This window comes from Cygnus atratus, chromosome 5, assembly GCF_013377495.2.
Source record: "Cygnus atratus isolate AKBS03 ecotype Queensland, Australia chromosome 5, CAtr_DNAZoo_HiC_assembly, whole genome shotgun sequence".
NCBI lineage: Eukaryota > Metazoa > Chordata > Aves > Anseriformes > Anatidae > Cygnus > Cygnus atratus.
Window position 1 is genome coordinate 33,555,417 of NC_066366.1, and position 14,726 is coordinate 33,570,142.

Here is a 14,726-nt window from a genome sequence, read left to right on the forward strand (position 1 = left end):
CAACTTGTCAGTGCTGGCACATCAGCCCTGCAGCACCTGTCACAGCCCCTGCTTAGGTATTAAACTAAATATTTACTTGTGGCAGAGAGCCAGGAGAGGCTGCATGACAACCAGCAGCCTCAAGGAACCTTTCCCAGTGATCTCTTACTCACCATCAAGGAGCTGACTTGCAGCGGACGAAGGGGGCCCTGGGCACAACACACATGCATGGAGCTAGACAGTTAATTTGTACCTGCCCTGAAGGAGTAAGAAAACTTTTTGCTGTAAGCTTCTGCTGCACAAAGCCCTAGTTACTGACCTAGTGCTTCCCTAGTCCCCCTCACACTCCATCTTGGGGAAGTTGCAGCTATTTAATAACACTTTTCAAATTCCACCTGCCCACCCCATTTACGGGGTCTGCCAACATTAAAAAGCTGGAGAGGGCACTCGCCAGGATGCTGCCAGTCGAAGCAGCAGGCTGCCCCAACAAGCCCGTGCTGCTCCTGCCAGTTGGCAGCAGTGCTGCACTGCCTGCTTGGTCTAAGCAGCGCCGTGCCTGCAGACCACGTCGCGTGCGCAGCCATTTCTTTGCTTGAGGCTTTCCTCCTGCTCTAAGGAGAGTAATGGAAAGCAGGGGAGGGCTGACTACCCCCACTTTAACAGAGTGGGACCCTTCTTCTCCTCGCTGGCACTCAAGGAGGAAAAAACATGTTTTGAAGCCGGACGAGAAGAGAAAGTTGGCACAAGCGTGAAGGAAAACTCAGCAGGAACTTTGTGTTTTTATCTTTTTAAATTCAATAGAGACATTTCTGCTCTCAACTAGATGCATCTCCTTTCAAGATGCCAATAAATTTCAAGCCATTACCTTTGCTTAGCCAAGGCAGTAAATTGGGCTGTTAGATCAACCTTGATAAAGAGTGTGTGGGGAGGGGGTGCAGCTGTTCTCCTGTTTACATGGGGAAATCTCATCATCCATGAAGCTCCATCCTGACAGGTAAAGGGTGAGGAAAGACTGGAGCTGACGAGGTGGGTTTATCAGGCACCAGGCTAAAATTTAATTATTAATTTCCAACTGAGTCAATGCTGTCACCAGAGGCTGTGAAAACATGCAGGAAGAGAAACATGTAGCGTGCTAACCCCGACAGATCACAAGAAACATTTAAGGGAAACTGGGCAGGGAGGTGCATGTAAGAAGAGATTGCTAGAAACTAAGGTACAGAGGGAAATCTGAACACAAAGATGGCAAGAGCATCAACTGCATCAATCTGAATGTCAAACTGCAGACATCCTGCAAGGGGCTGACTCTTCCCTGAGAATAAAGTGGGCACAAAGCTACTGAACAGGTCAAAAGGGCAAGCAGATTCCACCTACAGAACCACAAAGAAGAATTAAAGCCTTCTCCCTACCCCCAAACTGAGGATGACTGTGCAAGCATGAAGACCTGGGCCCCTGACCACCTCACGCTTCTCTGTCCTCGGGCTCTTGCATCCTTCATCTGTACAAGTGTCACACCCTGCTTCCCGGACAGCGGTCTCTCTTACTGGGGGACTAGCAAAATCCAAAGCTTCACAGCCACCCTGACCTGGGTTGCAGAGAAAAAAGGTTCAGAAAAGAGTAGTTAACAGCAGCAGCTTTAGATCTGTGCAGGCACAAGATACAAGTGTTGACAGTACAGCTACAGCTATACACACACAGCACAGATCAGCAAAGCACTTTTCATATGGATTCAGGTTATATCACCACAGCAATCACAGGGACAGCACAGCTTGCCAGTGTAACTGCAGCTATGCTTGAGCCTTTAGCCTGCACAGATACCTCACTTGATAATACACTTTAACAAATAAGCTACATGAACCATGTAACACAGAGGCAGCCTTGAAAGCATGGTCAATTCACAGCACTGCATTAAGTTCACTGAAAGTACACCGGAAAGCAATGCCTTCATTCAGTTTGAAACTAGTCAATGGGCATTCAAACAGTAATAGTAGCAATATGTTGAGAACTGCACTTGTGCTTTGCAGAGCAGCAGACGACATGTAGTGACAGGATGAAGGTACGAGCACAACAAAACCAACAGTACAACTAGGGCTGTACATTATTTTGCATTTCCCCATCTGCCCTTCATCTTCAGCTCCACAAACTGGCCTTGAAGTTTCAGAAGTTTCAACTCACCTTTTTTAAATGCAAGCATCTTACTGAGACGGAACACCTAAAGCAATTCAGGATCTTTTTTTTTTTCCTCCTTACTCACCCCAAAAGGGTGTTGCCACTGAAAGATCTCACCTGGTATACTTTGATGTCAATATGTTAACTAGTTCACTTCTGACACTAGCATACCAGGTGAGAAGCTGCTGTAAAGGATCCACCACTCTTTTGAAAGCACTGTATGTCCTCTGCTTCACTGCCAGGAAGCCACCTGCATCACTGACTTCTCTAATGCTGCCAATTACTTTAAACAACTTGGGCTTTTTAAGGTCCAGAAGTATAATAAGAAACAGACATCCTAACCTGACCTCCTTAATAAATAACATTATCCCCTTTTTGCTTAGATTATCATTCTTTACTCCACCTTCTATTTATGAATTTCATGAAAGCTGCTGAAATGCAGGCTTACGCTATGCACTGCCATCAAACCCAGAGACCTCTGCAGCAGAATTCAGGTCTAGCTTGTCTAAAGCAGAGGGCCTTGAATGCAAAGCAACACAAATACTCCACGGAAAAACTGACTGATGGTTCAGTACATTCATTCATAAGACAATATACATTCATCTATATTTTGCAATGAGGCAAATCTCCCTTCTGTTTGAAAGGAGTCTCCTTTCTGTGTCTTTTTCTCGGCATCTACAGATAGGTATGCATTTCCCATGAGCAGACAGGAAAAGAAAAATTGCTTTTTTGCTCCTAGTCTCTTCTTATTACACAGGTTGGTCCATGCTGTGCTCATCCCCTCCCCCCAGAGTTAATTCCTGCCAACAACAGACACGTCCTTCCATTAGATCTTCTCCGTTAAAATGGAAGAAGCAAAAATAATGCACTTATCTTCTCGGATTTGTCAGTCTTATCCTCAAATGGATCTTATCATCCAATGCACAGCACAAATAAAATTTCTTTCAACTCCATTTATCTTCTCCAGATGCAATAGGATCATACATGAAATTCTTCTTCATTCTTTACTGATGCAACAAACCTCTGCCTTTTTCTGCATCTGTTGCCAGTGTGGAAAATCCTAGCTTTGCTTTCTGAGCTACAGTGAATTAACTGAGAACTAATCCTTTATTTTCAGCAACAATTGAAAACCTTAACTGAGGAGACTTGATCTATTTCCTAAAACGAGTCAGCATCAGAGGTGCCTGTGGATGGACCAAGAAACTTTACAGACAGATAAAGCATTGTTGGTTCTTCTTGACCATTCTTGGTCACGCAGCTTCTTGTTGATCTTTCAGATCAGGCGAGGTCTCGTTACAGCACACCTAGCCCTTCCTTTCTTCAGGCTAGCTATTAGCATTAGCACCTGGTACTTTATCTCACAAGCCTGCCATCCAACTACTACTGGGAAGCAGCTTTAAAATAACTAAACATTAACAAGAGCTAGGTCATATAAAGAAGCTCATCATTTTAGGTAACAAAGCTCTCACCATGAAAATAACGCTCTTGCAATGAAGCAGCTCATTCATTTGCTACCAGTCTCCCAAAGGCTGCGAAACCAGAGTAATACCTCCACAAAAAGCCCTTTAGGGGACTGGTCCAAGCCTGGATCTGAAATTGAGGGCTGAGTAAGCAAGAAATTGCCAAACAAAACAATTGTCCTTTCAATTGCGTGTGTGTGGTTGGAACAGATGAAAGGACAGGAACAGGAATGCCGAAGGGGGTGTTAGCATGACAGAAGATAGATACATATATATTCAGTGCAGATGCAAAAGTCAACTGAACTGTGCAAACAGGACTGCGCCCCCAGCTACTGCTGTCTCCTGCAAAAATCACTGACAGCTGTCAATGCTGGAACAATCTAATAAAAATATGGTCAATTCTACAGCAAAAGGAATGACAAGCCCCTTTATTTTTGCCCGTAACTCAGACTGCAAAACAAAAGCACTACTTCTGAATTCCCCATTAAATGTCACACGGAGACTGTAACAGCAAAATCTATGATATGTTAAAGATCTAATGACAAGAGCAGAGGTTTTGCATACAGCTGCCATTCCACCCTGCTCTCTCTGTCTGCTGAGCCTCCACAGAGCAGCATGCAAGATCAAGTGTCAACAATATGTTGATGACAGAGCTATATGCACCTTCATCTGGGTGATAAGAGGCTGTCATCCAGCTGCCTACACGTCTGGAAGGAATAAATGCTGGAGAAAAGAGCTTAAATTTAATTCAAGAAAGACAGTAGGAAGAAGTACTGAAAAAAACCTTCATGAAATTGCATACCTCTTTCCCAGCCTATGTTGACTTTAGCACAAATCTGGTAGCAATTTACCAAGGCTCCCTTTCCCCAAGCTGATTTTGGCAAGATGACTGGACCTAAATAATTTCAGATGTGGAACCATCTTTGCCATAATTATTTCTGTCTAGTTAAAACTATATTCCCAACTGCACCAAAGCAAACAGCAATTTCTGTGAGACACATAGATCCACAGCCTTACCTGAACTGCTAGAGCTCTGCCTTCCTAGTTCTGGACCCCACATTAAACAAAAGGTCTTGGCTATCATCATCAGATGCCATGAAGTAAACGCATCCTGAATAAATGTCATTTTCCTTTTCTTCACACAAGTTTGCTAAAAACAACACCGCTCACTTATTTAAACATTGTATAATATGCTAACACAATATTTTCTGAAGGTAACCTAACGAATTAAACTTCTACAGTTCCTTTACGTTCTGCCTCAGCAGCCTTTGTGCAAACATGGGTGACCCAGTCAAGACAGCAATTTTATTAACTCTTCATACATACCCTTCCCGCATCTATACTCCAACATGCACATCTGTGCAATTCTTCATGTCATCTGCAACACTAAGGTAGCAATGCACTTTCTGATGATGCTGAATACAGTTCTTATTTACAGCACCCTCTATAGGCAGTGCTTCCCAGCGTGGGTTTTGGATATGCTGTTTTGTTAACGATAATTGCTAGAATCGGCTGATACACAGACCATACAAAACTACTTGGCTTCAAGCAGACTATCATGCTCCTTTCTGTATAAAAAAAGAGAGATTTCTCAAATCAGTAAGGAGAGGGTTCTGCCTCCGTGCCCTCTTCCTAGTACCAACAAGTACAGTCAAACAGTCCGTGACCATTTGGAATTTCAGTTGTCAAAGAAGCATCTATGTGGCTGAACATCTGTTGACAGCAAAAAATATATTAGGGCAGGAATTGGATGTATCAAACTCAGTTCTATTTAGAATTGTCAAATGCTCCCTCTCTTCACCTGAAGATACAAATCTCTCTCAAACAGAGACACAAGAGACCACACCAACAAGCATGCTTTTTCAGTAACATAGCAAGAGGTTGGTACTCTTTCTTGCAAATTGTTTGTTTTCAGAAGTGCATTAGTTCATATGAACTTTTGCAAGGGAGATAACTTGTTACAGTAAGCAATCTCCATATATTCTCATCCATTTTCTTTTCACACTGTAGTTTTATCAGAACCCTCAATATCTTGTGCCCCAGAGAAGCAAATGAGCACAGCCATTTGCTTTCAGGCTTCAAGCCCCTTCACTTACAGCTGCAGGAGCATTCATAACTCACCTATAAGTCAATGAGGTGTGGCAGTGCCACCACCTTTGCTGCTTATACCGAATACATTTCGTTGACACTTGCACAAAGCTCAGAGCACTCAGTAAAATTGTGCATCTTCTCAAATGCTCTGCACGTTGTCCTAGTTAAGAGTTAATACACTGAAAGAAAGCTTGGCTCTGTGCTGACATGCGGTGTGCCTTTCTGCTTCAGGCCCTTCTTCCTGCACTATTTGGAATTCTCCTGTTTACAATGGAAGTGCACACATATCCCGTTCCGTCCAGGCTACTGAACAACCATTTCAACAGGATGTTTCCCAAATGCTAGTAGTCTCGTCAAGAGTTAAATATGGGTCTCCACAGCCCGTATTCCTTCTAGATTCAAATCACAAAGCAATTATCTGAGACAGGACTTGGTTATGTCATCTTATCCCCACAGATTGCATGATTAGCTCTTCAGCTCTGTGTCAATCAAATTTTTCAAATCACCTACCTCACTTTGTTTTCTGTTTAAAAAACCCTTGCCAAGTTACATTTTAATTTGAATTACAGTAATCACATTTTTTTGATTTCAGAGTTAGCTTCCTGTGGGTAAAACACAGAAAATATTAAACATAGCAAGGGCATCGGGATTTGTGAATGCCAGAAGCAGAGCTACCTGCTGGCCTTCTTTCTCACTAACATCCACTGCTAACAGACCCAGAGCAATATGATCCTCACTCTAAGTTTCCACGGAATTTCAGCTCCAAATTCCTAACATCATATTATTCTATGTTCTTTAACGTCCATATACTCCTGGAATCATTCGGAAATCAGAAGTCATTCCAGACCCAAGCAGCTTGAATGCAGATCCTCCTTATTCAGAGACTATCTCCACTTAGAATTTCAAAACAGGCTGCAAAACCCTGCATCCATTCTCCGAACTTCCCACCTCTGAAATTCCACTGTCTCATGATGATTCCCAGTACCACTGCTACTTGTACCACCCCAAGCTAGAGATCTGCTAAAAGCAGTTCCTTCCTTATATTCTGCAGCTACAAAGAGATTTCAGAGATGTTAACTAGACTTGTCAAACAAACAAACAAAAAAAGGCTTACGCATGCTACTCTTGTTAAAAGTTGACTCTACTAACAAGCCTTTTAAGTTTCAATCTGAAAAACAATCTTTTTCTTCAGCAAAGCCAGGTTTCTATTTGAAATGCTAAGCATAGCAAATCTTAAGGGACTGAGCAGAGAAAGCATGAATCTCTAGCTCATGATTCTACCATGTTTGATGACAGTCTAGTACTTTTATTCCACTTCTAAGCACAACTCGTAACAGTCAAATCCTGTGTTCTGACCCATATAACTCTGCCCAGATTCTCCTAAATGTTACGAGCAAAATGTATACAGCCAAAACACACTTCTGTAACCAAGATGCTCCTTCGTACAACCAAGAAGTGCTGCAGCTCTCAGAGAGGACATTTCTCTTCATCTCTGAAAATTATACCAGCAGCCAGTGGATTTCTAGGCGCAATTACATGTATTAGAGTTTCACATAATAAAGCTAAGTAATTGCATCTTCAAAACCTCTATTGCAATGGGAAAACAAAGAAAACTATCTGAGGAATAGAAACTTGCATTACCCTGAATGCTAGTCAGGAGTGTGGAGAAAGGGTCTTTCCAGTTTAATTGAAAGCAGAAGCAATCATTGTATTTCACTCCTCAGCAGGCTGCCAAGCTTTTGCAAATAGGCCACACTGCCAAGCCTTACTCTCCCAGTCCGCTGACTGGGGATCAAATGATGTCAGGAAGGAAGTGACAACACTGAAACAACTTTTAAGAATTTTCATAGAATCTGATGCAGCTTCTCTCTTGAATTTCTCTCTTGGGAGTTTTGCAAGTAATGTAAAATTAAAATATCCACAACACATTGCTAAAGAACACAGCTATGGCTTATTTTTAATTAAGAAGTTGAGCAATAATTGCTTTGTATTACAAGCTGTTGGCACAGAGGCAACAAGGTTGCATTCTGATTCTCTCTAACGTGCACATTAAATTACAGATTGAAGAATATAGTTCCACCAATGCCTTTTTTTCCTAAACCTTTCTCTGCTGCATGCTGGCCAAGGTGAAAACAGGTTTTTTACTCCACTGAATATGAACACAGCAGCCCCTGTAAAGACAGTGTGATATGATTATTGTAAAGCTTCCTACTTAAATTTTTATTTTTATTTTGCAGGTTCTAAAAAGCATTACAAACTTATGGAGCAGTCCTATTGCAAAATTCAAGATAGAAAAAAGCATCAGTTCTTCTGGTGCCAGTAGTTGACTTACTAATTTTTACAACTATATGAAGGAATAACATCTACAAGATTAACAGTTTTATGTTTTTCAAGCTTGGTCCTATAGACTGCACAGAGACTACCAACACTATACCAGAATGCTGAAACAATATCCGATATTATCCGACAGGAAGGCTCTTTAATCAAATTAATTCAGATTGGTCTAGTTGTGACCCTGTCACACAGGCAGAAAGCTGAAAGTCCAAAGCAGTCAGAAATGAGACATTTTCAACATCTTTAATCGTGGTGCAGGAAAGTGGAAAAACAGCAAATTAGTTAACAAATCCTGCTAGACTGGATAGATTTGAGAATGTGGGGGAAAGACTTTTGGAAGCTAAAAATACATGTGCAAGAAAGATGAAAAAAGCAACCTTTAGAATACATGCACTCCATCTGGAGAAAAAATAATCCAGAACTATAGCAGATGAGAAAGACAGGGGTGCAGTGATGTGGCACAAGTCTGAAAAATGAGAGAGAAATTGTACAAAGTTTTCAAGGCACCATAACAAAAAATGAAAAAACTGTAAGTAAAGCGCTATATAAAAGAAAAAAAGCAGCTTGAGAATATCCTGTGGGGTTCTGGTACGACTATACTTATCACATTACGTACATTTAAACATATTCCAGACTGAGGAAAAAAGTAGCTATTTTGGAGAGAATTCAGTTGAAAAAAAATAAAGCTGGAAGATTGAATTACAAGAAAAGATGAAGGGAATACAAAGCATTACTTTACTAAATGGTGACTAAGAGCAAGGGTACAAGACTTTGGAGAGTGTAAGAGCATAGGGAAAGAAGATACGTTTGAAATGAAGATGATGAAATAAGCAGAAGACATTGCAACGGAAGATTCAGATGAAAGCTTACCGAATTAGCTAGTTACAAAAAATGTCTCCAAAAGGAATGGCTAGAAGCACAGCAACTGCAGTTTAGAGCAAACAAAGAATGGATGAGAGGAAAGAATCCTACCATAGCTCTTTATGGGAAGAGACAAGATTTTAGCTAATAGGGCTTCTCCATCTTAACTTACTATGATACATTAAGAAGACTGTAGGAAGGGACACTCCGTATCTGGCAGTGGAAACTATATATTTCACTAGGACCTGAAAATAACTGGGGAAAAAACAAACAAAAGAAACACCCAGTACCAGGGCATGCTAGACTGTTAAAAGGATCTAACAGGATACTGAATCCACATATTTAGTGATCTTATCATATCCAGACAGATTTCACAAACCATACCTGTTAACTAAATTGTGCTGTTTTCACAACTGCTCTTTAATCTTTCTGTTTCTTATCTTCAGAGACCCACACCAGCAGAGTAGCTCAGAACCAGGGCTAAAAACATGCTGACTTGGTTCACTAAAGAATCTTTATTATTGATCTTAACCTTGCCTCATAACATGCACCAGGTGATGAAGATAAACAAGAATTTTACATCAGCTGATAAAGTAGCTTGTGTAACAACATAGCTGAGATGACCCTCTATGAATCACGAGTACTCTGAAGAGCAACTACAGTCTGAAGTTGAATCAAGCCATTTGAGCCAGAGACAAGTCTCTCACCAGTGGTAGGCCATTAGTCAAATGCTTTAGTGCAACCCTGATATATTAGGAAAGCTCTCTCCTTTAAAAATTGGAGATATAAACAGAGGGGAAAAAAGCCATTCGGAGTGGAAACAATTCCACTATAATCAAGTTATCATCAAAAGTGAAAAGGTTTCATGTCCTGAAACAAAAGTCACCTGAATATATGGCATAAAATTTGTATCCAGGCCAAATTTCAGCTTCAGAAACCATCTAGTTCCACCTCCTCAACACTTTTTGTGCATTATTAACTGGACATGGCTTGTACCATCCTAAAGTATCACTAAACAGCTGTTGCGCTCTCCTAATGAACAAAGCAAGCAGTACATGTTCTCTTAACTCTCTTTGCTGGTTTGAAAAAAGATGAAGGTTTTCCACACATAATGAATTAGTCAGGGCGGGTCATAGTTCAGTTCCCCCAAAGCAAGAGTACAGAAGAATAATTCCATTCCTCAAAATAGGCCTACATATACATAGAAAGCTCACTAATAATTAGCCAACAAAAGCCTATTTGCTAAAAGCATGGTAAGCCTCTCCTTCAGTCTGCAAGTCCAATATGAAGCTTAGCTTCTACCCTTCTCGAAACCACTGGTGGCAACTCCCCTCAAAGTTAGCCCCTTTCAGGAATGTCAGGAAATAATTTAGAAACCTCAGCTGATAAGCTCCCTCAACAAGGCCAACCACAGTGCCACAAGATAAATGCCTATTACCCCCCAAAAGTACAGACCATCTACTAAATACTCTGAGTGACATTTAGACTTACGCTACCGCACACAACATTGAATATTTTTGTCGTCATATCTGAAACCAGAGTAGTTTCCCAATTCTGTTATATTTATGGTCTCCTGTCATGTTCGCATACCTCTGTGATAAATTCCTAGACGTGTTTATTATTTAGTGGGCCTGGAGCATGTTACTTTTTTGCTATCATAAATGAGTAACTAACCACTAGGCTAGAGCTAAATCAACACAGTATCACCAACAAAAACTTATGGAAACAGAATATACACATACTCACCCTCATAGAGGTTTCTCCACCATGGGGTTGTTGCAGCCTGAAGACTTGAGCAACCATGTGTTCTGTGGAGGGATGCAACAGGATCCGTCGGGAAGCCAGTCCCACCATTACATATCTGCCCATTGGAGACAAGCTCACGGAAATGGCGTTTGGGCCTACAAACAGAATAGCAGTTATTTCTCTCAAAGATTGACATTCCTCCTGACACCTTATCCTCACAGCTACTTCAACCCCTTCAGGCCTTCCCATAACATACAGCATACTAAGATCATTCTTATAAGGGACAGAGAAGAACGAAGAGACGTGCACAAGTACAAATTTTGCAAAACGTTTCCTTGCTGCAGGTATCTTCCTCTAAGATGATAAAAGCTCTTAAAAGTTCTTTAAGGAATAAAAAAAAAAAAATCTTGTAGCAGCTCCCCCCTACCAGCACTTCACGCATCCAGACAGTATCACAATTTTCTCCCCAGAATTAATGTATTTGTGGCTGGGGGTTGGCCAATAGCATATTTCCTGTGACTCCAATAGACAGATACTGATATTCAGACTGTGACATTTCTCACTAAAGGCTGATTTTGAGGTAACTTCTCACAGCCCCACCCACCGACCCTGCCTTCTTGCTGCATGCTTACCAAATCGCTTTGTATAAAGCATCTCGCCCAAGTTATGGGGTGCCAGAGAATACACAGCCAGTATCCCTTCATCGGGGAAGCCTCGTTGGCTGCTGGGAATGAAGGCTGCCAGCAGCTGCCCATCTGCAGAGATATCGCAGCTAGCATCGTTGTAAATCTTGCAGTTCTGAACAAGCACGTTCACGGAGGCTGAAGAAAGACAGGAAGAACAATTAAAGCACTCTGGTTCAACAGAGAATAAAGCAAGATTCAAACCTGATGCTGGAGTCAAGACAGTACGTGGAAACGGCACTCAGGACATTTAGCTTCCTCCAAAAGTTTATACCTGGATTAAATGTAAAACTTTCTCCAAAACGGAGATAAAACACCACAATGAGCCCAAGGAATGAAATCTGTTCATCTCCTGGAGCCTTCAGCCAAGAAATAGTGGCGATTGCATTTTATCAACCCCTTCTTTCTTGAGCATAACATCATCCTTTGCAAAGGACAGCACAGTTTAAACAAATCCCAAATTGTGACTCTTTGACAAACTCCAGCAGTGGTATCATTAGAAACAGTACACCTTAATTCATTTCCTCTTCTTGTGCGGAGCCCCTGAGTTCCACCTCCCCTTATCTCCAATAAACAGGAGGTAAGGGAAAAATTCCTCCCTGCAGATACAGGCATTCCTTTCTGATCGCTGATTTTTACACCGATCTTGGATAAAGCAACCAAGAAAGGACAGAAACTTCTCTAGCCAGTCCACCATTTAATTGCCCCAGTATTTGAGGCTCTTGCGCAATCAGTGAAGAAACTGTTTAGCATACAAGGCAGCAAGCAGCATTTCAGAAAAGAAGTTTTACTTTCAACTCTGCCGATGAGCTGCTGGGTGACCTTGAACAAACCTTTTCCCCTCTGTGCCTTGCATATGCAGCCTGTGAAGTCTTTGGACTATTACATCTTACTACAAACCCGTGATATTCCTAGTACAACGAGGTTCCACTGCTTTTTGGCATCATCTACACCAACAGCTTGAAATGACAAGACTAGAGTTATGGTGTTCACTTCCTCAGCTTAAGTTTAAAAGCATTTCAGTTTTTGACTAAAACTGCTCTAATTATTCCAGGAGATGTGGTGTTGAAACTGAATACGCTATTTTAGAGAGAGCGATTTCCAGATTCCAGTATTTTCAAAATCAAGAGTCTAGAAGTAATTATAAAAAAACAATAGAAATAAAGCTCACATTTGCAGTATAGAGGAATTGCATGCCGTTAAGACTGACAGCCCATCTCACACATTGAATCTGCAGCATCATGTGCAGCACTACCTTAGCTCTTATAGTCCAGGAGCTCTCTTCTAAACATTAAGACTATGCCCAGCCTAGAGGCAGCTTTGATTTGTTTGGCTAAATTGCATGAGTTTATGAAGGCACTTCTTGGGCTATACCCCTTATTAGTTTAGTAAAAAAACAGTGCCAAGAATGCTTTGTACATCTGAGAGTTTGAACTTCCAAATCAAATTGAGGCCGTACCTCAACATTTTAGAAAACTGGCACTGCTGCCAGGAGAAAGAATCCATGTCCCTTATTTCCAACACTTCTGTGAAAAGCTACATCCAAGATGTGATATGGCTGAAAAATTACTGACTAGTAATTTTGTCACATCTTAGCCAGAACCATTCCCTAACCTGGTATGCCCTATGGCCACACAGACACTTGCAGCAGCAGGAAAAGACACGATGGGAAGGGAGCCAGGACTGATCCTTCTTCCAGCTCTGTTGATTTAAAGCTGAACCTTAATCTTTAGTTTTTTTTTCTGGTCTAGAAGACATTCTTCCTGGGAACTGCTTTCCTATATGGTTAAGTATCAACTTCTACTGTTTCATTTAAGAAATTCCAATTTAAAAAAAAAACAAAAAACAACCAGATGAGGATAAGAAGTGGACTATTTAATTACATTCTGTACCAAACCACCTACACCTGTACTCTAAATTTACTCAGCCTTTTTTTCAGTTTCAGAGCTGCTGAAAACAGTAATTTTCAGCCTAGTATAAACAGAAAGGTGCTGAACAGAAAAAGGTAAATAATGTAGTCATTGCCAGTGCTGTAATAACCTGAAATACTTCTGGCCCTTCAAAGAACAGACAGCTCAAAAGATGACAAAATTCCTGAGTGCTTAGTCTAAAGCTAGTTGAACAGAAAGAACACAGAGTAAAAGTTAAGGACTGAACTACCTCAATTCAAGGAGGCAGAATTAAAATTTGCATTTCAGAATTAAAATTTGCATTTTTTTTTGATAAGCTTCACTGAAGTACTCTGCCATCACAAGAGAAGATAGGCATCCACACATGAACTACAGTATATGCAGTGAACTAGCTACAGGATACATGACAACAGGTTGCACTACTGTAATCCCCAAACTAGGATGATTTCCAGAGTTCTTCAGAGACTCATTTCAAAACCAGTCCTATTTATTATTTTTTTCAATTGGATAGACACAAGGAGTGGAGCTGGTTGGTGAATTCTGTTGATAAAGTTGGGTAACTTCACTAACAGAGCATGATCAGACCACAAATGGAGAACTGAACTTCACAGAAGCATAAAAGAAATGAAATGCAAGACTTCTAGAAGTGTGTTAACACTTCTTAACTTCTGCTTTGTCACTTGGAAACAACAGAGGATCAACTTTGGTGATCATAGCAAGGACTGAGCCACCCACCCAGCATAACAGTGAACGAGATGGCAATCCTGAACTGCACTGGGGAGAACGTTCACCAGGGAAATGTCAATACTAACACAAGATTGTGCCGAGAGCACATGCAGGATACTGAGCACAGTTTTAGTTAACCATGTTCAAAAAAGATTAAACCCTAAATGATAGCAAATCCAGTAAATAGCTATAAAGATGACTGGGGGAAACGCAAGATTTATTTTATGGTTTAAAAAAGTGATTGAGAGGAAATGGGATTGCATTTAGAAAAAAGTTCCAAAAACATAAGTGCCAGAGAACATTAGTCATAGTTCTCTTCACAAATAGCATTGACAGGTGAGTAAGTGGGTAAAAGCAGCCATTAAGTTTAGAAATTAGATTTATTTATTTATAATCAGAGTAGTAAGACTGTAGAATAGTTTTTCAACAGAATTGAAAGTGGCAAAGAATTTAACTAATTTTAACACAGAATAAGAGGAGCTATAGGATGCGCTTGCCTAAGACATCAGGGAACTAGGCTCAGTGGTTAAAGGGTCACCTTTCTGATCTATTTCTTTGGAGTTGTACTCTAATCTGCCATGATACTAAAAAAATTAGAAAAAAGGGGATGGGGACTTACTGAACAGGTGAGCATGAGGATCCTTCCAGCCAAACCTGCATTAACTACTTAAGAGAGCCAAGCAAGAAGGCTAACAACAAATTGAAAATACACATTACACAGGAAGAACATCTGCCAGAGATACAACTATGAAGCACAAAAGCCTGCTCTC

The 14,726-nt window shown here is 40.9% G+C and overlaps 1 protein-coding gene across 7 annotated transcripts in view; it reads right to left on the reverse strand.

The window, feature by feature from the left end:
• Positions 1-14,726, reverse strand: part of AMBRA1 (autophagy and beclin 1 regulator 1) — a 130,593-nt gene that overhangs the window by 32,403 nt on the left and 83,464 nt on the right. For all 7 annotated transcript variants that reach the window (XM_050711045.1, XM_035539684.2, XM_050711047.1 and 4 more), the window contains 2 exons: positions 11,270-11,458; positions 10,638-10,792 (listed from right to left, as the gene is read on the reverse strand). In XM_050711045.1, coding sequence (XP_050567002.1) covers positions 10,638-10,792; positions 11,270-11,458 — 344 coding nt within the window. The remainder of the gene's footprint in view (positions 1-10,637; positions 10,793-11,269; positions 11,459-14,726) is intronic.